The 27,763-nt window shown below is 32.7% G+C and overlaps 3 protein-coding genes across 7 annotated transcripts; 1 reads left to right on the top strand and 2 right to left on the bottom strand.

The window, feature by feature from the left end:
* The first annotated feature begins 532 nt into the window (after positions 1–532).
* Positions 533–3,799, top strand: LOC113748886. Its single transcript, XM_027292474.1, has 3 exons — positions 533–635; positions 2,610–3,032; positions 3,115–3,799. The coding sequence occupies exons 1-3, from the start codon at positions 594–596 to the stop codon at positions 3,349–3,351; spliced, it is 702 nt and encodes a 233-aa protein (XP_027148275.1). The 5' UTR covers positions 533–593; the 3' UTR covers positions 3,352–3,799.
* Positions 3,681–13,862, bottom strand: LOC113748885 (CSC1-like protein RXW8). The gene is made up of 12 exons (XM_027292472.1): positions 13,647–13,862; positions 12,664–13,092; positions 10,196–10,342; positions 9,225–9,288; positions 8,902–9,111; positions 7,935–8,114; positions 6,639–6,937; positions 5,960–6,251; positions 5,283–5,561; positions 4,277–4,510; positions 4,012–4,192; positions 3,681–3,922 (listed from the first exon to the last, which is right to left on the bottom strand). Exons 2-12 carry the CDS (start codon positions 12,942–12,944, stop codon positions 3,852–3,854), a joined length of 2,238 nt encoding a protein of 745 aa, XP_027148273.1. The 5' UTR covers positions 12,945–13,092; positions 13,647–13,862; the 3' UTR covers positions 3,681–3,851.
* Positions 13,863–19,143: 5,281 nt separating this feature from the next.
* LOC113750094 lies at positions 19,144–22,233 on the bottom strand. Of its 5 annotated transcripts, none has more exons than XR_003464625.1 (6): positions 21,989–22,233; positions 20,258–20,374; positions 19,837–20,050; positions 19,679–19,760; positions 19,463–19,575; positions 19,144–19,371 (listed from the first exon to the last, which is right to left on the bottom strand). XR_003464625.1 is itself a non-coding variant. In XM_027294030.1 (5 exons), the coding sequence occupies exons 1-5, from the start codon at positions 22,007–22,009 to the stop codon at positions 19,544–19,546; spliced, it is 462 nt and encodes a 153-aa protein (XP_027149831.1). In that variant the 5' UTR covers positions 22,010–22,233; the 3' UTR covers positions 19,144–19,543. The 5 variants fall into 5 exon arrangements, 2 of the variants coding, with proteins under 2 accessions (XP_027149831.1, XP_027149832.1); XR_003464624.1 differs by having other exon boundaries at positions 20,262–20,374; XR_003464626.1 differs by lacking the exon at positions 19,679–19,760.
* Between the last annotated feature and the right edge of the window lie 5,530 nt (positions 22,234–27,763).

Below are 27,763 nucleotides of genomic sequence, written 5' to 3'. Positions count from 1 at the left end.
AGGAGATATTGTTTTTGTTTTTAATTTTCTATAAAAATCTTGGTCGTGATTTTATGAAGGTTAATAATATAGCCCTTTAATAATATTTAGAGAGGTTAATGTAATTCTACAAACTTTAGCAGGGATGATTCAAATTGTTAGAAACCTGAGGGAGGTTTCTGAAATTATCCCTAAAAATATAGATTGGAATATTATTAGACTTTCAGGTCACAATCTTGTAACCTAGCATCTACAAATTTTGCCCGGTGCCGTATTTTAGACGAACCCCAATCCAATGTTCATGGTCCGCAAAAAGCAAAAGCCGGGCCTTTTAAGAATGGCCTGTTCGTAAGGTACCAAGCCCAGACTTTTGTCGGGTCGAAGATTACAGAGTGGTCAAGGCCAACAACTGCAAAGATAAAAATGGACCCGACCAATCTCATCATGTAAACAGAACACCTTTTGGGTCAAAGATGAGGGAACAACTTCTGGCCCACATAAAAAAGGCAAGATGTAGTAGTTCTGTAGTTGCAATAGACAAATACTCCACAATACCGTGTGAGAACGATGCCGCTAATGAATCCTGATCAACACCAGCGGAGATAGCAGCAAAAATGGCGTTATCGACGGCGGCAATCACTCCGTCAAGTTGCCCGGTAAAACTAGTTTGTTCCCTTATGAGTGCTTTTGGTTTTTATTCTTTTTCAGTTACTTATTTTTAGCATTTTTAATTTTTCGGGCTCGACAGACTAGGTAGTCAAAAAGACATGTATTTTGTAACAGCTGGAAATGGTGCACTATATGCTGAAGTTCTACTGGTTGAGCATTTCTTTGTATGCTCCAATTTTCAATTTCGGAAAACAAGCTCAAATATTTCGTGGGTTCTTTCAGTTTTCTGTCCAACTTTGTGTGTGTGTGTGTGTTGGAGGAAATTGAATAAATTCCCGACTTGCATTCTTATCTTGAGTTCTGGTATGTAATTTCTATGTTTTTCTTGATACTTGGTAGCTTGTGATGCTTTTCTTGTGAAGAGAAAGCGTGGTTCTTTAGAATGTGGAGTGAAAAAAAATATTGACATTGCTGTTTTCTGTGAGGCTTTTGACCATTTTCATGCTCTGTATTTCTTTCTGACACGTTTATTATTGTTAGTCATGTTGAGATTGAACTCTCGTTCACCTTAATTTGCTCCTACCTTCGGATAGCTTGCTGAATTCATGTTATGTTGCTTTTCAGGGTTCTTTATGAAAATACTTTGTGTATAATTCGAGATTAAATAAATATTGAAAGTTTATTTGATTTCTTAATATATAGAAGGAGATGTGAAAATCGACTTTAAAGTCAATATTAATATTGACTTCTTCTTAAACAAAACAGAACTCCAGACAGGTCCATAGACACTAATTTTCACTTGTAAAATTTGAGGCTTCTCTTATTTATTAATTCTCCATAACAAATCAGCTGCTGTTATCACCTATTCATTGTTAACAGCGTCAGAGTGCCGCTGCCATATATATATATATATATATATATATATATATATATATATATCTTAACATTTTAGTTTGTAGCGTCTATTCAGCCCAATAGTGTATTCTTGATCATTGGTCTTGGTTTGATCTTAGTTTGATGATTGAATTGTATCTACGGATGCTTTCTACAATAAATATTTTGAGCATGTGGTTATTGAACTGGGTGGAGGAACTTAGGCTCTGGTTGAATTTTGGTATTAAATCTGGGAGCGTGGGAGAAGAAGATGGATTTTGAGGAATGGGAAGGGCATTTGTTCAGATGATAGAGGGAGAAATGAGGGTTCTGTTGTTGAGGGATATGGTCGAGAGAGGGAGAGAGACGAGGATATGGGAATCAATTGAAAAGTTGAGATCAATTTCTCTATTTTTGTGGAACTCAAGTAAAAGGATAAATTTACAGCTTTTGGTTAGAATAATAACATTATGTAAATGAGTCTAGCTTTACATCTGTTAGAAAAGAAATTTAAGGAGATTGTATACATGTGTGTTGGCGTGTCCTTGTGCGTGGTTGTGTAGTATGTCTAAACCAAGTAAGAATTAGTAATGGTACTTGTATATTGGTTTTGGTGAAACTAGTTAGCATAGATGTAGTTTTCTACTAAACTGGGAATGTTTCATGACACACAATACTTTTGAAACTCTCTTAGCTTTAAGACTTTTGCTCCCCAAAAAAAATTAGTGTGCCAAAAATTGAGCATCAATGATGCTGTAGATATCTGCTTCAGATGTTTTGACTATAAGTGAGTAATGACCAAAATAGTCTAGTTGTAAATTTGTTAAGAAGATAAAGCTACTAGTGGATCCTGCATTCCCACTCTGATACCTTAATAGGATAATGACTTATCCAAATGCAACCTCAGAATTGAGAAAGTATTCACATAATGCAATCTGTATGTCATTTGGGATGGAATTCCTACATTTATATAATGGAAAAGGTAAGAGAGCCTTCAAGTGAATGTGTGCTTTTAATGTGTTCTTTTGGTAGTATCAAGTGGTTTTCATTTACAATTAGGATCTTTGTATTTGAATCCTTTAGGTGTTGAATCAAATATTTTTTTTGAATGAGCTGAACTACATAATGCATCTTCTTCTTTGAATCAGATTATGTTGTTTAAAAGCCTGCCCTGTCAACTTCAAGGCCCATTAGTCAGACAAGTATCCATTTGCCGAATTTCTGCTTGTAATCCAGTGAAATCGTTCCGAATGGAATGGTTCAATGAGCCTGCCAAGTTCAAGGTGCACATTGATTATGCTATGAAGAAACTATCTGAGTTCATCCCTCCCTCGGTCCAAAATTTTCCATGGGCAAAAGCAGAGAATGCTGCTCTGCAGCATCTGCTAGCTTTAGGGCAGTTGGCATTGAAGTGGTCTCTTACGGCTTTATTCATCTTAAGTTCTGCGTCTGACTTCATATACTCTATCTCTAAAAACAAGGAGCTAGTCATTCCCTTTGGTCTTTTCTGTGGTTGTGTAGTGGCTGACTTTTTAAACGAAACATCTCACGAGCTTATTCGTTCCACCCAGGTAATGGATTCACAACTCATAACTTTATCATTTCTCTGCCTGTTTTGATATGCTGCTTATTATTTGACCATCTGCTTGACAGGAGAGGGGCAAGAATTGGCAGCTGTTGGTTATAGGTTGCTTCTTTGTTCTAGTTAGGATCTTTGCCATATGTATCGCAGTTGAGCCGCAGTCATTTCTGTTGCATGCTGCAAATGGTGGGTTGATGCAAATCCTATGGCAATGGAGAACTTCGTTGCAGCCTGAGGGAAATGATGCAAACAATGTTCCTTTGGAAGATGGTTGTTCTTCCGAGGTGCAGATTACTAGATCGGATTGATCAAATGGTTGTTCAATTCCTAAATTCTTATACACGAAGTCTACACTTCTGAATGGAAATATCGGGCTCTACATATGGATGATCTACATCTCAGTTCTGCTTTTGCACCCAACCATCGAGCGTGGTAGATCTTTGCCTTGTAAAACTACTGATAATTTTTCATTGAGTTTCAGTTATAACAAACTGCTTGACTAATACGCTGGAACTTGATGTTATAATAGGAGTTAACAAGTAGGATTTATTATCAATAGTAGCTTCTTGATAGCTTTGTGACAACTAGTAGTAGAACCCAAGGAAGTGAGGTATCTTCTCGAGGACAAGTTTGCTAATTGAGAAATGGTGCTAGTTTCTTGGTTGTAATGTATAAGAACTTCGAGTACCTGATGTTGCTCTTTACAGCAGAAACACCTATATTTTTTGCCTTACAATGTATAGATCTTCCAATGAACATCATTTTGTACATGACAAACAACTAATGTACACCCAAGAAATACGTCTATCTACATCGCATGAAGCTCTTTGATTTCTGGTGAGGAATGCCCAGCCCATAATCCAGATGTCTGAGTCTTTCCTGCAAGACGAACAGGACAACGATAAATACCTTTCCAGAGCCACTCAAATGACTTGATTGTGGTATGGTGCTAATTAAGCTAACCAAACCTGAATCTAAGTTTTCTAGGTCTTGCAACCCGCTAGCAACTGTTTCGCCGGGATGCTCGTGCAAGGTTGCATCCTGGTGAAGAGTAGTCAATGTCAATTGACAATATGCTGATTGCAGTTTCTGACGAGTCTCTTCCATTTTTCCACTCTGCTCATCTTGCCAATCCATCTCAATGAGAACCTTTGGATTAACCACATATTAGCATACGCAACACTAATAGGACATGAGCATCTCTAAAAATGAACTTCAACCACTACAAGTTACCTTTGCAGCATTCCTCTTAAATACCGGGAGGAACCTTTGCCGGCAATATTCATTGAACAGTAGTGTAAGGATGATCAGCGGAAAGGTGAAGCTGGATGCAACAGGGGATTTTTTAATTCCAAAGACTCCGGAAGCTATTATTTGCGTCAGCACCAATGAGAATATTGTAGCATTGTGCACAGTTGGCCAATAGAGTCCTCCAGTTTGATATTTAGTGACATACACGTTAAGAATCTGAGAGGTATATCATTACAGCATTTTACTAATTAGATGGTCATAATCCAAGCATGAAATGGTAAAGGCAACAACGAAAAAGATCACAAAGCAATTGAGCTAAAACGAGTAGCTCTATGCCCATCACTCAAATTCATGAATTAAAGCATTTTATAAAACCTAAACAATCATTGGTATTTGAAATCAAAGCTCAATAAACATATCTATCTGTAACGCACATCCAACTACAAACAGATTCACCAGAAAAGTTGATTATACCGCTAAACATGCCCATCCATGAACATTTTTTTGACAAACCAAAAATTTGTACCTCAGAATAACGTTGACTAGCTGCTTCTACAGAAACATAATGAACTTCAGGTTAAAAAAAGGCTGTTATTCTAAAGAATGAATTACAGCTTACGTTTCAACACTCTTTTGTGACCATAGTCCTACTACATTACCCAAATCAGTGATTTGATAACTTGAATTTGCATTAAACATTAGAAAACAGCTCTATGTGCAATAGTTGGGCAGGCGGCAAGCATGTAATGACAACTGCTAAATAACTTGCATTGGAAGCTGCAAAGAAATTGACAGAAAGCATGCACACTACAAAAATCTTAGATTAATATCTATACAAGTATCAATTTACTCACTGATAACAAAAGAATAAATAGAGAAAACAACTTCCACATATAAATCATTCACACATGAGTGTAGACCTGAAAATTCACACAAAGTGAAAACCGGAGACAGCCTACTCCTTAGTCCACTAAGAGGGAAAGCTAACCTGATTGCGATACACAAGGTAAGCAAGGAAGAAGTAGACTAGCAAAAATGGTAAGATCAAAGGTGCCATTATGGAACAGGTGAAGCCCATAACTCCAAAAAGGATAACTCTTGGAATTTCTGTGTGGTAAGGAAAAGTCCAGGTCCCATAGGTTGATTCGTCTTTGTTTCTGAGAGCATATCTGTAGAAAAGGTTGCATATCAGGGCCAATGGTTGTAGAATCTCAAATGACAAACTTGCCCAACCGGATGTCAAAATGTAAGTCATGAAAAAGGTAGCCTGCAATATGTCAAATCTCATATTGTTAAGATGATTATCAATGATCACAATCTATAGATATATCTTTAAGGTGATTATATATATTCTTAGGATTGATTTAAATTTCTGAACAAAGATGACAAAAGCTATTATATCAATTCAATTTCCACAAACTAAATAGTTCTAGAAAGAGAAGTCGATCTGTGCAAGCAAATACTTTCATCAAGACCAATCTCAATTACATCATGAGAAGCATTAAGAAAAGCACTCATCTCCAAGGCCCAAAAGTGCATAAACAAATATACAAATCAATTACTCTTTTAATTGCATAAGATAATGATTTTCCAAGACCAAGGTAAATTACTTGACCTTTACAAAGGCCAGAAAATTTAAGAAACAGAGAAACAATGGAAAATCACCGTTGTTGGGATGGCAGTGGCAAGCTCGTTTGGAATATTTTTTGGATCTTGCAATCTCCGAGCAACTTCGCCGACCAAATTCTTAATAATGGTTCCCGTTAAAATGTTTGCAAAGAAAACATTCCATATCATGAAGTACAGAAGCTTGATGCAAGCACTCAATTTCCTGCCACTGCGAGAGACAGCACCCTCCATGGTAGAGAAAAAAAGCATAAGTGGTGGAGCCATGTACAGAAATAACATCAATATGACACTTGGTAAATATCCAGTAGCAAGCTGGCTCATAAACTTCCTGCAAAAGCAAGTGAAGGATAAGAAGTCACATCCGTTATATGTTCTAGGAATCCTTTAAATTAAACCCTTCTTCTAACATTTAAATGAGAAATATAACAGCTAACATTATCTATATCCAAGTAAAAGGCCAAAAAATAAACACTAAAAGCACAAATTGCTGGTTCAATGATGTCACGTCCATATTTCCACTGACTGATCATCTCCAGTCAACCTGCATTTTCATTTTCATATATCTTCCAGCCATACACAGCCTATCACAAATTTCAGATTCCAAACAACAAACAGACATTATATGTCTACTAGCTGTACTAAAAGAATTTCAACAACCGTCATGCACAGCTGGTAACTTGAGTATACGAAAACCAAATCCAAGTCCAAATCCTACCTCTTTAAAATTCCTTTCAGAAATGGAAATGTATTCTGCAGCTTATCAAGGTTCACAAGGCTTTGTGTTAGTGTAACAGGCACGAGGAAAAATGCAACAAAAAGAATGGAGACCACAAAAATAGCTATTCGTCGAATCCAAAGGATTCTATAAGGCAGACCAAGGTTCGTCCAATAGACATCTTTTGGATCTGGAGCCCTCTCAGTCACCCATTTCATGGGATTTTGTGATTGAAGAGATTGTGCGGCAACCAAGGCAGCATAGCGGGTCCTGAAGAAAACAAATGCAGCACCACATTCCTGCAGGAAAGATAGAGATACTTCAGACTACGATGTAGTTCTAACCAAACTATTGGTAGTTAAGTTTCAACAAGAAAACAAGGACTAAAAAGCATGTCATGGCATAAATTACAAAATACTACACATAGTAGAAAGCAGCACAATAAGAAAAAAAAAAACCATAGAATGAGGTTGACATGAAAGCAAAGTCCTACTGAGAGGGAAGAGGAATACTTCCGGCCAGGCTAAATTCTTAGCCCAGTAGATTTAAGACCAGGCCCACGACAAGGACCAAATTCTACATGAATGAAGCATCATTAAACCCTAGAATCCTAAGTAGGGAAGACAGGATAAACAACTCGGTTTCCTTCTATTTTATGGAGCCCCAAATGGATTCTAGGAATAGATAAACAGGGGCTTATTCAAAGTAGAGAGGTAGACTAGCAAATCCTTCAGGCATAAAGAACAAAGCTGGATGCACATCATGCAATGTATCATTTCTGTTCTCTATTCATCAACATAGAGAAAGTACATTAAGCAAGAATCTTCCAGGAAATCTCTACCTATGCTTCAAAACCAAACTGTTCAAGATAGAATTCTCAAACATTTTGGTTAATGCAAACTAAGTTTATGCCAGGTTTCAGACCGCCTGAAATTAGTTCCACATGTACAAACTCTTCTTATCTTCCTCGTTGTAAATAGACAAGCCCACACAGTTGCAGGTTCGCTTGATCTCTGTCTATGGTTAAAACAAAATCTTTCAAGATTTGGTAGTTGCAAGCTATATTTCTGTTAGGTTTCAAACTGAACTAAGTTAGAAATGTATGAATGTATACTTTCTACCAGGAGTCTTGAAACTACTTAGGAAAGCGAAAGGGTAAAAAAAATGGAAATGAGGTATCACCACACTGAAAGATTATTCAAAACTAAAGGTCTTCTTTCCTTCTATTTCTGTCTTAACCATATATCTACAGGCGCAAAGCACCAAGGATATCCGTTTAAAGTACAATTTTTGGACCTTTCTTCTCAAATCTGCTGCATCAGAGTCACTTCTCCCCTTGTCATTTTGAGACTCTATGGCAAGCATCTTAAAAGATGATGTAGTCCCTCCACAAAGACCACATCTCATCAAATTTGGGCCACATTGTTGTTCTCTGGTACAAGTCTTGAGCATCTTGTACATCTTCCCTGCATCACTCTGCAGGTAAAAAGGGCAAAGAACAAAACTGAGCATTGAATAGAGAAGTATAGAATAATACAAGTGCAGATGTAAGTGACTGACACGAGCCTGCATCATCAGCACCACTAATGCATGTTAAAAATGCCAATATAAATATAATATTGTAGGATTACGAAACAAATTTCCAAATCTTAATAGCATTTTCTTTCTTGTTGGTATCCTACTTATATGTCTTCCTGCAACAACAGCTTCTTCCACACACCCCTCCCCCCCCAAAAAAAAACAATATTATACTGATCCATTTGTTTTATTTATACTTTTGGTCCAATATTTTCTTTGTGCTGAAGTTTACATTCGTGAAAAATGTGTTCCAACTGTGTGGTTTCTAAATGCACATTCTACTTCTCTCTTGCTAATTAAAGGTCAAAAACAGTAAGGGAAAGAACTTGCATGGACATATCAAAAGGTACAAAATCAAACCCTCTAAAATGCTAAGAAATATAAGGATGGGAGACTAGAGTTTGTAACACAAAAAAGTGCACTTGTGGAATTCGTTATCAACTGTTTGGAAGAACCATAGAAGGCCTATTTGCATTATGAATTTTTGGCATTATCTAGTTCAGAAGTTACAGTATATATATACATACGAGCAAATAAAACATTTTGGTGACTCCAAAACAGCTAAGTTATTAATCAACATTCCATATTCCTTTTGCACCAACCAAATGATATGAAAGCCCGGTATGTATTTCAAAAGCTACAAACAATATTCAAATTTTCAGTATACTGAAGCTTTTTATCTCACCATCAGTTTCTGAACTGTACCAGATTGATAAACCATTTTATGCGATAAATAACTTGAGGCATAGTATGTGCTAAAAAATTTGGCCACTGTCTCACTATATGATTCAGTTTGAGACGACGGAATGCCACGAACAAGAACTGTGAAGTGACTCGGGTTAGAAAGAGCTTCAGTAATGTGTAAGAGCCTCAACTTTGTGATGCTTTTATACTCCTGGAAGTAAAACATGGAAGCTTTTGATTAAAAGCTAGAATTTCAAGGAAACAATTGAACAAACTTTTAAGTAATCCCACAAATAACTAGTTACTTATGTTGTTCAGCCTTACATGGTAAAGAAGAGCACAAGTGCAGCAAGAAATGACATATAGTGCAAGACAGGGGGCCCAAAGCCTGAAAATGGATATATACTTGAAATCAGATACTCCACATTAGGATAAAATGCAACACACATTTCTTAAACATAAAATTACAGCACAAAAAACATGATTGTGATGTATAGCACAACATAGTGGGCCCAAGTGCTGTGAATGGATATAAACTAGAAGTCAGAAGCTCTGTATCGAAATAAAAAGCAACAAAAGTTTCATAAGCAAACAAAAACAGTACAAATCATAATTGGGTGAAGAACACCATTGAGAATAACTCTGAAGCATGAAAAAGTTACGTGTATCTCTTTCTCTGCGTATAGATAAATTAGTCAGGAACACCATTGAGAATAACTCTGAAGCATGAAAAATTTATGTGTATCTCTTTCTCTGCGTATAGATAAATTAGTCAGGAAACTAAGTGTATCATGGATCAAGAAAAGGTCATATTCAATCAAGGTCCAAAATTCCAATTAAGACAAGCTGCTTAGCCAGTGCAATCCCTTAGTATGACCAAAGTTTTACAAAAGAACTTTCTGCCAAGCAAATGCGAAGAAAATCCTATTCAGAAAAAATATGGACGAAAAGCAAGCCTTCTGGATGCAGGCTCCAGCATCAAGTAGGCAATTTCATATAACTGCAAGAACACAAGTTTTGAGCTAAAGTTGGTACATATGCAATTTCCCCAATAGTGACCATCAATCTCTAAGAATCATCAAGAGAAGAAGGATAACAATAAAGTGAGCATTACTCCGTCTATAATCAAGCATCAGTATTGACTGTATCGAAGCATGAACATTTCTGCTTTCTGGATCACTGTCAACTACTGATGAATAATGGTAACATTATGGAATGCAATATCATGAACTTGGCATCTGTATTAATACGAGCAAGCAATCCTAATTGCATAAAAATTGAAGTATCTTTTGTACCTTTTTGATCCTTTCTGAACATTTGCAATGGAAAAGACTTCAAGCGACTCCGATGGAATGACTTTGTGCTCCATGTCGTGTCCATAATAGTTAAGTGGAAGCACAAGAGAGATGCATATGGTAGCAGCTATGGAGAATATCCTGATACTGGAAAATAAATAAGCACATATAAGCACATAATCCAAGAAAACAAAACCAAATTCTCCATGCAAAGAATGACAAAGTCTAAAATCACAAACCACTAGGAAGTTGATCTCTACCCTGAGAATAGAAGAATATCCCATATTTTTTATGATATTCAAAACAGTTTTATTAAAATTTAACAATTTTTCAAATATAAACTGGAATTAAGAAAACAGGGATATTATACTTGTCATTCCCCGACACATCATGATCAAAATGATTCATCACGTATATTGAACTTTTTTCCTTCATCAATGAATGCCTTGCGGTGACAGATTGGTTGTACTGTAAAAGCACAAAACTGCAAAAAGGCTAATTCCTCATTTTTTTAATTCAAAAGAAAAACATGTGGCAGTGATACCAATTAGCCGTCATCGCACATAGAACTTAGACTGCAATGACCCAACCCATTTAAACATCCATAGCTGACTAGCTTTTGGACATTTAAAACACAAAAAAAAAGGCAAAAAAACACACAATTAATAAAAAGAAGATAATCACCTACTTTTTCAGGCATGATTGTAGAATAATGGTTCCTAAATGAAGAGCCAAAATCTTAAAAGATGTTATAGTTTTCACAACCCATTTGTCACCATAGATAGGCAATTGACGGACCTAACCTTTCAGAAATCACATTGTAAACAGCATTCTCCAGAAACAGTTTCAGAAATCACATTGTAAACAGCATTCTCCAGAAACAGTCAAAAGTTTACTGCAGCAAAAACAAGTATGTTTGGCATATATTCAGTTTCATGAATTGCCAAAACATTAACTTGACTTAGTTATTGGCTATTCTACGAAGGAAATACTCTGTCCTACCATTTCAAGCATTGAAGTGAAAGTCCACCAAAAACTAAATTTATCCAGGTTCATTGTTGCATCTTACATCTTATCCTCAACATGAGATTACCATCAGCAATAACATCCATTTGGTTCAAGTGATGACACGTGATAGGATTACTAACCCTAGTCCTCCCTCGTTGGGTTGAAATTTACACATGGATAAGTTATCCTCTTTAATCCAAGTAATAATATAATAATCCCAGGGCAAGGTGGTACTATTTATCCTTGGATGACAAATTGATGGGATAAACAAATGCAATGCTATGAATGCTTTTAGTTTTATCGAATTCATTTCTACCATATACTTAGCAAACACAATATTGGGCTACCCATGGGATATCCCCTGAATAATCCACGATTTTTCAATATAAAATGACTACTTTAGATGAAATAATCTCAAAAAAGCTAATCTTGGTATAAATGATCCCATCACACCCTGTCTATGAACCAAATAGTATTGCTTCAAGGTATTAAACAATGACATCTAAGCAAAAAAAAAAGAAAAAAAAAACCAACCACAAAATATCAGAAGACCACTTATTGTGCACAAAATTCAAAAAACCGGCCTTCAGTTCAAATCACCATGACAATGTACTACATAAAAAGTCATATTATCCTACTTTCTCATGGCCCAAGCCTGAAGCGCATAAAGTTTATTTGAAATGTCAATCATTCTGAGATAAATATGGCCAACTCTACTTACTATTGACTCGTGACCATGTAAATCTGTGCTGCCCAATTGAGGCATATAATGTTAAGGGGCACATTCATCACTTGTCCTCCTTCATAAAGCTGGACATCCATTATTCCAGTCTACCACTTACCTCTAATCCTTCAGTTAACCATGTTCATAAAATCAAGAGAATGATTGGATCAAAGCACAAATATGCAGCAAGAAGCTAAATTCTTAGCAAAAAAGATGTAAGTATCTCCAAGTAATACAATTGTACAGATGAAGTATAGAAGTTCTTTTCCAATATAGGGCTCAGGCATCCCAAAGAACACGTGCGGTTAACAAGTGAAACAAATATTCTATGTGCAAATTACAAAAGTAGTTAAGTTGCATAAATTTAACATTGAAGTCCAAATCCTCATCATTATATATGAAGCAGTGCTAATTCCTTGTCTTCCATCAAATTTATTTGAGATCTGAAAGTTCTTTTGCCATCAGATCAGGAGTACAGTGTTATTTCAAGTCATGTTCATTTACACTGATCAACAAACTTTGGACTTTTCACATTCATAGATACATTTGAAACAAGAAGCGTGCTCATAAAATTACTTAAGACAAATCTGAATCCACGTTTTCAATGTAGCTTAAGCAAATACTGATTTGAATGAATCAATCAAACAAAAATGCTGACAAGAATTCAGCATATGTCATCCATAAAGTAATCTTATGAACTTCAAACACAACAAATTATGTGGGAACATGTGCTCACCTGAAAACAATCAACCGGATGAATACTAGAGCATCTAATCCTCCAGCAGCACAAATTTGATCTTCAGATGCTTCCCAGGCTTTCACTATCCAACTAGCGGAAGGAACTAGCCTTTCAAAACAAAATGGATCTTGGCGTCTTGATTTTGCATGAGCGAGCTTTTGACCAAAGTAGACATTCATAAACCGCGGTTGTTTTCTTAGAATAGAATACAGTGAGAAAATCACCACGCAAACTGCTATATTAATTCCAGCAGAAGTCAATAGAGCAGCTAAGTACATCTTCAGTCAATAAAACCAAATACAGAAACGTGTCTCATTTCCCAGCTTCAATAAAATGGATACCATCTCTTAGGCTCCAAAATGTTCCCACAGAACAAAATTGCCACAAATAAGGTCATCAAAGCAATTCCTGACACTCGTCTCCAAACTGCAAATAAGAGAAAAAGTGCTAATCTCATCACAATTTTACACGACAATTCTACTTATGATTTCAATTAAATGAATAACTACCAAGCAAAAAAAGGAAAGCATTGTGCTTCAAATTCATACTCACATGCCAATATCACAATTTTGCACGATAACAACTAATGGCGGCTTCAGAATACGCATAAATTATATAATTAACGTCACATTAATAAAAACGCACAAAACAGAGTAAGTTCTGCTTCTGCTTTACATTCATGCAGAAAAGAAAAATTCATTCCTGAGCAAATTTCAAGCAAAGTTCCTCAACTCTACTTTAAACTCTAACATAACTGTGTAGAACCAAAAAAAAACATTTTACACAAAAAGCAGTTTTCGATTCTAATACATAGAATTTACATTACCTGATAAATAAATTAAAAGAATTCAAAAAAGCAGTGCAAACGGCATAACCAAAAATTCAGTAGAAAAAGCTACCAAAAATGAAAAACGCTCAAATCGTGATGAAGTTGCCGACTAAAACGAAGAAAAAGATACAAAGATTTAAACAACTATTACCTGTAACCGGAATTGGACAGGAAATTTAGCCGTGCAGGAGAAGAACGAGAGACTTGGCTTGAACTTCAACAAATGCGTGAATTATTGGAGAAATGGAAACCCTAGAATCAAATTTACGCACAATATCTGAATTTATTTTTCTTTTCCAATAAACTTTTCGAGAAAGCCAGGATAGAGAGAGAGAGAGAATGTGGGTCTCGGGGGTCTCGGCGCGGGATGAAAATCATGCAGTACGAACAATGAAATGCGTCGATTTGTCGACTGAATATTTATTTTGGGTAGAGGATTTGCGGGCCCAACGGAGGCGCCACGTGGAAGCCAATGAATAAGCGAGTGGACTGCCGAAATCGATTGAAGTGAAAGAAACTGCCCTCTCCAACTGTCTCTTTTTATTTACTCTTTTTTTTCCGTGTTTTTCCTTTCTTCCCCAAGAAAAAATTTTGATGATAAGTTCAGTTTTTGTTTTTTTTTTAAAAATCATGCCAAATGCTGCTTTTATAGTCCTACCCGTCTGAAATTTATACATAACTTATCACAGTATGACTAGTTTAGTTAGAAAGCATTTCCATTGAAGATTATTCGAAAGTAATTTTTTTATTTTTAGATGAAAAAATGCTTGGAGATATGAAAGTATAATTAAAAAAATGTGTTCAGAAACAAAAATTAGAGTTGAAGTTGTATAAGGTTATAGTATGATGAGAACAAGTATCCGTTTATCAACTAAGAATCACAACATCTGATGAATTTTTAACACGTTTAAGTGAAAAATAATTAAATTAGATAAGATCAAACAACTGAGATTATTGAGAGTTTAAGTGCCTTTCAACGGTCTTATTTGGATTACAATTTTTTATTCAAAAATTTTTTACATTTTTTAATCATCTTTTTAATTTATATCCATCAAATCGTTACAATATATTTTTTATCATAAAAACTTCAAAAAATAACAATCCAAATCGGAGATATTGAAAATATACCAAGATACGAGAACCATGTTGAACAAGTTTTCAGAATGAACCACTTCAAACTAAATCTGAATATCAAGATACAGTCATCTTTTGTTGCTAAAGACTGATCTTTTGTCTGTCTCATATATTCGGTCGGTTGAACTACGCTCTTGTATTTGCTGATTTTTTGAATATGAAAAACAATTTAAACCCTAGTGAGTTATTTACTTACTTAAGGAAGTCATCAACACACTGTTTAATACATCAAGTCTGTGATGTTGCGTAGGAGACTCACAGAACAGATGGATAAATCTCAATTGCATAATTAATTAATTATAAGTGCACTCTTAAATGAATCAATCAATCAATCAATTTATGTATAGTATAAAAGATAAAAGATGTTTTAGAGAAACAAGTAGCACACATGTGTACGCCTTTACGTGGATTTTGCAACCGACAAAGCGGTGTCCATCAAGCATAATGACAGAAAGGCTTGCTCCGAATTCTGCTTTAGCACGCAAATTGTCATTTCCGTTGGTACCTTCTCGATCTACTTCATGAAAGATATGCTACATTAGAAAGCCCGTCTAGTTCATTTCCATAGATCGTTAATAAACTAAAACATTAAAGAGAGAGAGAGAGAGAAAAAAAAGATAAATTGTCGATGAATTAAAACAATGCAAAAAATTTCGATTCCACGCCTAAGAGAATGAAAATTATGTTAAAAAAGGAATTTTTGTCGTGATCACTCATTTATATGTTTGAATTGTACCTAATTTATTATGTGAATGCACGCATTTTTATTTATAGCTTTTTCTCATTTAAATACTTTGTCAAATTGATTTTATTTTTTTATAAAACTAACATCGGAAATCTTTGTTAATGAGTGTCCATTGAAGAAAACAAGTACTCCTTCCGTCCCATTGAAAGTGTCATACTTTCCTTTTTTTACTATCCCAAAATATTTGTCATGTTTGATATTTCTAACTACTTTATATTCTGAAATTTCCCTTATACCCTTCATTAATGATACATAAATACAAATATGATGCGATTGTTTTCTACTTTTTACTTTGACCAATGCACGATCAAGGGTAAAAATGAAACAAAAAGAAAAACTTTTTTGTAGAGTGTACCATATATAAAAATCACATATCCCTAAACATCACTAAATATACGGGAGTAAGGGAGTATGATTTTGATTATGGGAAAAGTCTGAAGTAACGAGCGTTATGATAACGAAACTGTTTTTACCTGATATAACAGGTAAAAACACTTTTAGCGACCATTTGATTACCTGTTATACTGGTCATCTAAATACAATAGTACCTAAAAATATGGTTAGTAAGTTTTACATTAAAAATAGTAAGTTAACTCAAGAAATTAGTAACTTTTATGTCTCAAAAAGTAAATTTGAAGAAATATGGAACTTACTTTTTTTTTGAAGTAGATAACTACTCTATATCTAAAACTTACTTTTTGGAGAGTAAATTTAGTTCAAATAATAGTAAGTTTTTATAGACTAATAGTAAATATTGTTGATAGAATAGTAAATTTGGGTTAATCATCAAAACTTACTAGTTTATGGCATAAATTTACTATTTTACTTAAAGAAACTTATATGGAACAAGTATTAGGAAGTTTATTTGAAATAATGCTAAGATTTTTTATTAATAATTGAAACTTAGTATTATAGTTAGTAATTACTCGTAATGTAAATGTATGATACACAATTGTACGTATCATTTATAAATGTTATATGTTTTAAGCATTTTAAATAAACTATGAAAACTTTTTTTTTGCATATGACCTTATAAAATATGTAAGAATAATTTGTCATATTATAAATTTTGAATTATTTTTGAATTTGTAAAAGGTTAAAAAGTTTGGATGACAGTAAAAAAAAATCTTTTGAGTTATATATAGAATTGCACTTATCTATACATCACAATTTCCATATATGGACACCGATGAATATAATAAAATGGTACGCAATTTTCATATATTAATGCCTATGAATTTAATAAAATGGTAAAATCTTAATAAATTTATTTTCTGGGTCACAATTATAAAAATTAAAGTTGTATTAACATAGAATAATCTTTGAAAATTATAGTAAAATTACCCATATGTTAAGTTTTGTGACTTTCAAACATACTTTGTATCATTTACATTATGGATTTGTATCCATATGTTTTCTATCAAACTCTTTTTTTATTGGCAAATGGTAAGTAAATTATTATAAAAGGGCATTTTATAATAATCATAATTTTTAATAGATGAATTTTATGTAAACTGTTAAAATTATGAATTCACAAACGACTAAATCTGACTACTTTATGACACATATTAGTCTAAATGACTAAAAAATTACTGTAATCATGTACACGTTGATTGTTGAATTGAAATTTCTTTTATTACTAGTACAAGTTCTTCTAATCAAAGCAAAATAAAATCAAATATCTTTTCCTTTTGTATGCAATAGTTATGCTTAATAGAAAATTATTAAACCATTTTTACAGTACATAATTTCTCCTAAAATTTGTAACATTTACCATGACCTCTAACCTTGACATTGTTATTTAATTTACCTTCTAAATTTAATTTAATTTTCTTATATTAATTGTTATACTAAATTTATAATTTTTGTTATTATATTATTTCTCATTTTGTTTAGGCTTTTACTCTTATTATTTCTTGTGTCTCAGATGTAAATTTATTAAAACTTTATCATCTTATTATATTCATAGGTGTTAATTTATAAAAATTTTGATATATGAACAAGTAATATTCTATATATAACTAGGAAGATTTGTTGTTATTATTATCCAAACTTTCAAACTTTTCAAAAATTGAAAATAATTAAAAACTTATAATACGACAAAATTTTATTACATATTTTACGAGATTATGTGAAAAGTCAAACTTTTTTCCATAGTATTTTAAAATATGTAAATAAATTTTTTTAAATGTTAACTATAATCTTGTATTATACAGGTATATTATGAGTACTTACTAACTAAGGTACTAAAAATTAATCATTAATAAAACATCTTATCGTTATTTCAAATAAATTCCCTAACACTAGTTTGAAATATGTTTTAAAGTAAAATAGTACATGTGTCTCATAAATCAGTAAATTTTGATTATTAATCAATTTTACCATGTTATCAGTAAGAATTACTATTTATGTATTAAAACTTACTATTACATGAATTAAACTTACACTATAAAAAGTAAGTTTGGGATATAAAGTAGTAATTTATTTATTTAAAAAGTAAGTTTAATATTTATTCCAATTTACATTTTGAAGTATAAAAGTTACTAATTTATTACTGTTAACTTACTATTTTAGATGGAAAACTTACTTTCTTATTTTTAAGTGTTATCCTATTTAGGTGGATAGGCCTATCAAATAATCAAATGGCCGCTAAAAGTAAATAAAAAATAAATCGAAAATGGTCATATAAGTGTTATCCTATTTATGTTTCAAAAAGTAAATCGAAATAAAAATGAAAGTTACTTTTTTTAAAAATTAAATTACTACTCTACATTCGAAACTTAGTTTTGTGGGGAGTAAGTTTAGTTCAAGTAATAGTAAGTTTTTATAGATTAATAGTAAATCTTGTTGAAAGAATAATAATTTGGTTAATCATCAAAACTTACTAGTTTGTGGCATAAATTTACTATATTACTTAAAGAAACTTATATGAAACAAGTATTAAGAAGTTTATTTAAACTAGTGCTAAGATTTTTTTATTAATGGTTGAAACTTAATATTATAGTTAGTAGTTGTTGGTAACATAAATGTATAATAATGATTGTATGTTTCATTCATAAATGTTTTGCGTTTTAAGCATTTTAATAAATGTATGCATCATTTATAAATGTTATGTGTTTTAATAAATTTATTTTCTAGGTCACAAGTATAAAAGGTAAAGTGATCGTATCTAATGTAGCGTAATCTTTTAAAATTATAGTAAATTTACCCATATATTAAGTTTCGTGAGTTTCAAATATATTTCGTATCATTCACAATATGGATTTACATGCACATTTTTTTATGAAACTTGCTTTTAATTGGCAAATAGTATGTAAATTATTATAAAATGTCATTTATGATAATCATAATTTTTATAGGTGAATGGAATAGGTGCAAGATCTTGATACTGTACTATAACACAAATTTGGGGATAAGTACAAGTTTCAGGCATCGTCATTTGAATTTGACGAATCTCCTAACATTCCTAAACAACCGAATGGGTAACTTTCATTAATGACGTTTTAAAGCCTAAAAAACCGTGTGCTGAGTATTGTATAACATGAGTATTTGAGTTGCTTTTCGAGTTCTGCTCATCAAGTAAGCCAGTCCAATTTGAAGTAAACAGCAAAATCTACATGCACAAGACATTTGATATGAAATTGGTATTTCAAAATAGGAGAAAACGGCTCATTTTGAGCATCAGAATGAATCTAACTTTTAATAATTGATACTTACGCATCAAAATTAAGCTGGCAGGACACTAGATATAGCTATCTAAACATGACAAGATTACATGGCCAAGAACTGAATTTAGAGCACAAAGACTTTGGCTTCAGAAATCTGAAGCAATCAAAAGGCTAGTAACTTGATTTGAGAATTTGATCACCAGCATCAAGGGCTCTGATATCACTATCAAAAGCTTCAGTTTGGATTGACATTTCTGGTTTACAAACCCAAGAGCACTTGGATGCTAACAATATCTGAAATTTGATCACCAAACTTTTTTCCAAGCAAGCTGAAATTATTCACATTAAAACAAGTAAACACCAGAAATTGCAAACTAAGGAGATTATGTTCAGATTTACAATCAAAACGCATTAAACTACCTTCGAAGAAACTTAAATCATCCTAAAAGCTTTGAGCAAAGACGTGCAAAAACATTTGTACTCTCTCAAGAATAAAATTCCTTAATGGTCTTGGCTGAAATCTGGTTCATTCACTACAAAACCATCACAAGATTTGTATTAAAAAAAGGCCACAACAACACATAATCATAGCAAATAAATAACATAAAACTTAGGCGTGAAGAAGGAAAAATGTACCTGAATACTTTTCATCTCCTAACAAGCTAGTGTTTTGTACATGACTTTGGATTAATGAAGGATTGCATGCCCACATTAATGCCTATACAAATGCAAATAGAGCACCATTATATTTCATGCCTTCACACAAAAATAAATAAAAGCAAGCTATACATTACCTGACCAGGAGGAATGATCTGAAACCAATTACTATCCATTAATTCCTTATTGCATCCATGCTGTGAATCTGATTGCAATAGGCCATCGGATGATCCTATCAGATTCAAATTTACATTCTCAACATAATTGGGTGCCCCAACATGATCATAATTGTGAGTTTCATATGCATCTGTGCACACTTTAGTACATTTTCGTCTATCATGTCCAAATGACCTGCGGGAAAAAAATTGCCAAGCACAATCCATAAACAATAAGATTGAATTTATAAAGGCGTATATGAAGTGTACATATATAACTAACATTTTTGGCCTTCTAACATAAAGCCAATGAGTGGATGAAATTTAGCATTGCTCATTCATATCTGGTTTTGCAAAGCTATTCTAACCGTAGAATAAGTCAATTTTAAGAGTAGGTGATTACTTGCAATTTTTGCATCGTCTTCGCTTTCGCTTGTGAGTGGACTGTTTTGCCTTTTGTCCCTTTGTAGCAACAACAATTGGACCAAGAGAAAGTATGGACCAAAGTGGAAACCTTTGCCTGGAAATTCAATCGTATCGTTGGAATTGAGAACTAAATAAGAAGAAGACAGATGACTTTAAAGAGATAGGTGATACCCGAAAGTTTTTCAGGAACCCAAAACCGTTTTCAGCAACCCAAAATCATTTTTAGAAACCCGGTGATTTTTTCACTTAAATATGTACATTTTTTACTTTTAGTATTAGTAAGTTTAGTTTAAACATAAGTAAATTTTGTCAAATAATAAGTAAATTAAATTACTCAAAGTGTAAATTTCTATTTCTGACTAAAACTTATCTTTCAGGCATATACTTACTAGTTTGAATTAAAAACTTACTTATCTTCTCGACTTGGCAACCCGTTTCTTTGCTAGGTATTTTATGATTAGAACTCCATTCTCTCTATATTACAAACCATCATCAAACTAATTGAAAACCTCAATTCTCATATAAACCATTCATCTGAATTTTGTTCCAATCAACCCATTCAACAGATTTATGTTCCAGTCTAATCGTTATGATATAGCAATGGCATTAACAAGCTATTTTGACTCTCCCGATAAGGGTTTACGTATTAGTAATTTTTTAGGAGGGAGATGAGTTATTCACATGTCCAAAATATCGAAACAACCAGCATAATCTAATCCTTAGTTCAATGAAAGTCACAAATTTGCGGGTAGGTAGATTAGATTATGTTGAATGCCTTTGGCTCTTTACAATGAAATTCAAAATTTTTTCTCATGACAGAGCAAAGACGGTGATATAATTGATTGTGTCTATATGTATCAACAACCAGCATTTGACAATCCTTTCCTCAAAGACCACTGGATTCCGCAGGTTTGCCCCATGCAACACCATTCAAAAGAAAAATAAACAAAAAAATGCAAAAATATGAAGTATGTATAACACCATAATTGATTGATGGTCGGAAACTGTTCTATGAATTTTCTCTCCTTTCCTGACTGAAGAAGAGGGAAGATGTGATTCTACAAAATCTACATGTATCATAGGATGGTAATAAGAATTGCTTCTGCAACACAGATTTACAAGAGTAATAATGGCCAAATTTCCGTGGCATTGCAGACGTTACAATGGAGTAAAAAATTCAAGAGGCTGATAATAAATTTCCATAGAAACAACAGATTCGCAACAATGATTCTAGATCAGTTCAGTTCAATAACATATGCTCCATCAAGCGTATCAACTTAGAATTCCAAAACGGGAGAAACCTCTCTTGCCTGAAGAATTCAAGTTATAAAGCTCATGTTGAGTTACTAATATATTAGTAATTCTCACCCGCACAGAGTAGCAATCACAACATACAAATTTCTCTTTGACATTTCACCAAACATCTTATATGCATTCACAAATTAATCACATTTAACTTAAACGCCTGGTCTCAAGTCCTTTCCTAGATGTTTCACATGGCTATTAAACATATTTTACCCGTAGACAATCAAAACTACAACCATTTCCTAGATGTTTCAACGGACATTTTCGGGCCCCAAAATTGCAATAAAATCTTCAAATTCTCAGCCTTGATTTCCCAAGAAAATCTTGACAAACAAAACAAATGAAATATAAATAAATTACAGCAATATAATCAAACGATTTCAAGAGAACATGATGATCTAACCTCGTCACTGCTATTTTTCATATGCTCTTTGGCTGGCTACCACCGTCGCTAACCCTTTTGTTGTGTTTGCATATGGCAGCACTCAAACCCAACCGAACGATGAGAAAGGATAGAAGCAAAGTGTGAACTAAAGATGAAAATTTTGAAGTGAGAAGATTTATTCAATTGTAACAAAGAGAAAGTGTGGATCAAAGTGGAAACCTTTGCCTGGGAATTCAATCGTATCATTGGAACTGGGAACTGAATAAGAAGAAGGTAGATAACTTTAAAGAGAAAGGTTGATACCCAAAACCGTTTTTTTACTTAAATATGTACATTTTTTACTTTTAGTATTGGTAAGTTTAATTTAAACATAAGTAAATTTTGTCAAATAATAAGTAAATTAAATTACTCAAAGTGTAAATTTCTATTTCTGACTAAATCTTATCTTTCAGGCATATACTTACTAGTTTTAATTAAAAACTTACTAAAGTTAATATTAATTATTTTAATATAATATTTAAAAAGTCACTAAAAGATTTGATCTGTCACTAAAGGTAATAGAAACCTATAATAGCAGGTTTCCCTAATATCGTTACCATAACTATAGGCACTGTAGCACTGTCCTTGATTATGTGCGTAATGCCGGTCGTTGCATTATTTGTTGAACCTACAAGGTCCCTTAGGTAGGAAGACTTTGGGGATTGTAGCACGTGGCTTGCGGCATCACAATTTAGTAGTATATCATTAATGTGTTAGGGTGCAAATTATAGACCATTCAATCCTATGTTAGTCAAATGAGATCTATGAAAATTAACGGGGGCATCGAAAAGATTCAGGTATTTTATTATGGTTGGTTGTGAAATTTAAAGTTGAATCCTTCTAATCTAGCGCAAGTCATTCCAAGTGAACAAACTAATGAACAATAAAAGGTTAAAATGCTTTAGTTATTGCTAGGATTATCCGCGTCTCTAATCAAAAGAAGACACATACTTTATATATATATATATATAAAGCAGATTTCATTATGAGATTGCTGTAAATCATTCAATACGATTTAATTTATATTATTATCCTAATGATAAGTTAAACATGTATTAAAAATTAGAAATCTGCAATTTAATAAACACAACCTACTAGTTGAAGTCCTAGTTCAATTTCTATCCATGGTACCTAAAGATGTAGGCGATAATATGGTGAATTTGATGTTATCGCGCATATTATTAGATTGTTTTTGCCAGACTATTAATCATATGAAAATGAACGATAGTGACACATTCTTCTGATGCGTCACGTAGTCAAATTGTCATGTCTAACAAGACAGAAAACACTGGAAACTTGGACCATCCTAAACAAACCTAAAACTACACTACACTCCAGAATATTTTAGTCCCTCTAAAGCGGAAAAATATTCAACAAATGGTTCTTTAAATTTTGAGATTATTCACTTTTTTGGTCTCTAATATTTAAAATGATTTATTTCAGTCCTTTACAAATTTAAAAGTGGTCCAACTCTCATTTTTGACCTCTCACATTTTTTTAACCTCTTTACAATACATGATATCTATTTAAGGGCAGAAAAAGAAAAACACCTTCGTATTTGACCAAAAAAAGAAGAAAACTGAGGAAAAAAAATGTGTCAATCATACACTATTTGCTGCTTCTCTGTGTTAACAAAAATTCTTTATCACAACCACAGCGCTGCAAACTATCTAATTAAATTAAAAATAAAAACTATCTAATTAAATCTAAGCAATTTGCTCTCTCGGTCACTTTCCCAAATAATAGAGTTTGGATTAATGTGCATAAATCTATTGTGATGAGGATAGGACTATTCAGATCTCTAATACAAGGAATAGATGTTTAGCATGTCTGAGGAAATTATAGGGTTTTGGTTGTAATTCTTATTTTGCTTTGACTATCTCAATAATTTCTTTTAATTTAAATTTTAGAGATTGGAAATCTGTCTATATACGTATTCACTGGTTAAGATATTTTTTCAATACTCTGGCATGTGTCATTTTCTAAGATTATTTTATTATTTTATTCTTTAATAATTTTTATAAATTCATGCTGTCCAGTGATAATTATATATTACTTAAGTTCAAATGTTTGAATCTCTACGTAGCACGAGACATGAGTTTAAATGTACAAAATTCTACTTTATTCTAAAATTTAAATTATTTTAATCATTCTTAGACATAAAGCTTGCTAGTAGCATGTAACTGGCACGTGCTTGTTTTGTTGTCGTGAAGACTTGTTATACTTAAATCCCGTTTAATAATTCAATTCAACACTTAAACTTAATAAATTCAAATCTTAATATGTTTAGACGTGTTTGATAATAAAAAATTGAACATCTGAATTAATGAAGTGGCAATGAATTTCCTAAACAAAACTTACTCCCAAAAATAAGTGATAAGTTATTCACTTATCACTGAATGTGATGTACATTCAACTTTATTAGATATAATACTTAGCCATTCAATAATGTAATGAATTCAAATTTTAGATTTCAATTTTCAGATTTAGTTTTATCAAATGCACAGTCACTTGACTTTGGATTACTATCTCTACGTAGTGGCTATAGTTCTTCTGTCAAGGGCGGAGCTACTTGCGACCCAAAGGTGGCACTGGCCAAATGAAATTACTATTTTAGGTATAGTGTTTGCAAGAAAATTTGATTTCACTCGTATAATTTGTGCTTTTGTCCCCACGAGGTAAAGAAAAATTTGCTTTTTACTCTCAATCAATTTCAATATCTCCTCATAAGTAATTTGATAATTTTTCCAATGGAAATAATTCATTAACTCAGTAATAATTCATTTAGTCCAACAATGAGATTTTTTATGCAGTAAAGCATGTGGTTCGTCCTATTATTTTATGTACTAAATATATATAGAGTAAAAAATCTCGGTAGCCATTAAACTATTGCTCGCATCGACTTTTGACCATAAAATAAATTTTCATCATAAATTGGCCATTGAAATAACTAATCAATATAACCATGGCCATTTTATGAATTTTGCCTCTTAATCTGCAAAATAATCAAAACACCCAAGGGTATTTTTGTCCACCACTAACTCGATACTATGCCCTTGCTCTATTAAGTTCTAGCAAAATAGCTTTTTTTTTTAAATTTTTTTTGGGGACAACAGTTGCACCCTTCCTCTTTCCAAATAAACAGTACTAAATGTATCTAATCCTATTTCTTGCAGTTTCTTCAAGATTAGTGCATGTGGTATTTTCAGCAACTTCAAAATTCATTCAATATAATTAACACTTAGTTGTGGATAAAACTACCCCTAGGCGTTTTGATTATTTTGTAGGCTAAGAGCCAAAATCCATGAAATGGCCACGGTTGTGCTAATTAGTTAGTTTAATTGCCAATTTGACACGAAAAATTGTTTGATGATCAAAAGTCGATACGAGCAATAATTCAATGGCAGTTGAGGTTTTTTGCCCAATGTGTGTATTGTTACTTGCTACGTGAATAGGAATCGTAGCGGGGTTGGATACTCCGGTAAAAGTCTTTTATTAATCCCTATCTACTCATCTAAGCCTATTACCAAATCCTATCAACCTTACCGCTTTTGATTTCCATTATCAAACTCTCTTGCTCACGGGGTCGGATTATATATTTGCTACTCTCTATTCCCTTATTTGAATTGTTCAAGAAAAGGAAATTAACTTTTATCCAACTAAATTGACACATATTTCATGTTAAATCAACATGCAATGTTGAGTCTTAAACTTAAATGGATCCATAGAACTTGTATGATAAATATTCAACATTTGAAAGGATTAAATCAACATTCTTTCATTTTTTGCTAATAATAATCTCCATTTGAGACTTTTAATTAAAATATATCTTTGGCTATTAGCAATTTTAGCAAATATCCAAAAGAAGAATCAAACTATATATATATATATATATATATAATTAGGTATCAGGTATTGAGTCTTGAAATCCTTTTACCAAATTTTATTTGCCTACTTATTGGTAATCCCTCATCAATATCAAATTCTAATGGATAATTCATTGATTGTCTAATCGGATTAACTATTGGATTGGATATCCTTGGGTAGTGTATTTTACTTGATCACCCACTGCTATTCCTATAGATGAACATTAATGTGAGCGTTGGAGTTAACATTATTTGGATTTTTTTTTTTTTTTTTTGTATTCTTCGTTGTAACACTATTTGTTGTATAATGTATGTGATATGAAAGGATTGTTTGAAAACATGTTTAGGATTAATACAATTTTTTTCCAATAGGTTATAGAAAATTGTATGCATCTATTTACAAAAGTAAAAAGGTTTTCCTTTTATTTGTGCCTCCACTGAAAATGTGTCTGGGTTCCACTGTTATATTCTATTATATCTAAAAGTCTCTTATACATCCCAGTAATTGTAGATAATAATTAATCTAATTTTTTTTAGTGGAATGGGGTCTAACTCGAAACTTATCACTTACACTTCTTTTTCTAAACCACTCAGTTCATCCCTCCTCTCAATGTAATAATTAATCTTCTTTCCCTAAACCACCCAATCCATCGGTCCTCCTAGTGTAACACACCGATATGGACCTGGTTCTAATGTTTTTTTTCTTTAAGGATTATAATTATGGTTCTTTAAGGGATAGATTTACTTATTTTTCTTACAAAGTCATATGCTGTCGTGGCGTAGTTGAATTTGTATTTGACTTGTAACAAACAAATGGGCTGTGCACTTCACTTTCTTCCTAAAAGAAGAAGATATATACCCAAGAGAATAAATTGCAATATATCGTGACACACATGGAAACGAGATGCCCAATAGGAATCATCCACCGCGAAGTTCTTCTGATATCTTCAATTATTCTTGTACATAAGAAACATGAAGTCACCAAGTAGAAATTGCTACTCGGATCTCATGGCTGTACTATTACCAACAAGTCATGGTCCATCATAATCATTGAGTCGAACAAGGCAGCTTCTTCTGCTATTTTCTTATGTACATTATTGATAACTACTAGAAAATAAAATTTAGGGATAATTTCAGAAACCTCCTCTAAAATTTTAATAATTTCATTTGGCTCCCTTGATATTTACATAATTATGAAAATCTCCTTTGGTGTGATAAAAAGATAATAATGCCCTTCATTAATTGTCAGCTCATTGAAAAACTCTTTTAAATATTAAAGTTCTCTCATCTATTATCAACCAATAATTCAAACTACAATTTTTCTTATTTAACTATCTATTATCTTCCTCCTGCATTTATTTTTCTTTCAAACCCATTCGTTTATTATTATCAACCAAATGTGTACTATCACCGGCAGTAAAATTACCATTCACACCAAACCATCAATACTTACATGTCTTGGTATCTATTCCGAGAATTTTCCATTATCATTAAATAGTTTCCTTGCGTCCATTTTTGTTGCCAATTTTTTATAGGCATTAACAAATTGAAATTGTCAAATGACAAATTGAGTACTAATTTCATTACCAAACTAGATAGAGATGAAGATAGTGACAATGATAAAAAATAAAAATTAAAGATACGAAGTGAAATAGGAACTAAATATAGGTTATACTGTTATGGTTGCCATGAAAAAAAAATTGTTCTTGGTATATATTTATAACTGTATTATGTTTCTATTTTTGATTTACAATTATTGATATTATTCCTATAGAGAGAATTTGATTGATTTTGAACTCTGTGCAAATGGAATATATTGGATATTGATATTAGTAGTGATGGTTTAAATTATTTTGTGTTAAAAAGGTGGCAGTCATGGGATTGAAAT

This window comes from Coffea eugenioides, chromosome 10, assembly GCF_003713205.1.
Source record: "Coffea eugenioides isolate CCC68of chromosome 10, Ceug_1.0, whole genome shotgun sequence".
NCBI lineage: Eukaryota > Viridiplantae > Streptophyta > Magnoliopsida > Gentianales > Rubiaceae > Coffea > Coffea eugenioides.
The sequence above is the reverse complement of the archived record's forward strand: the minus strand, read 5'-3'. Positions and strand labels throughout refer to the sequence as shown.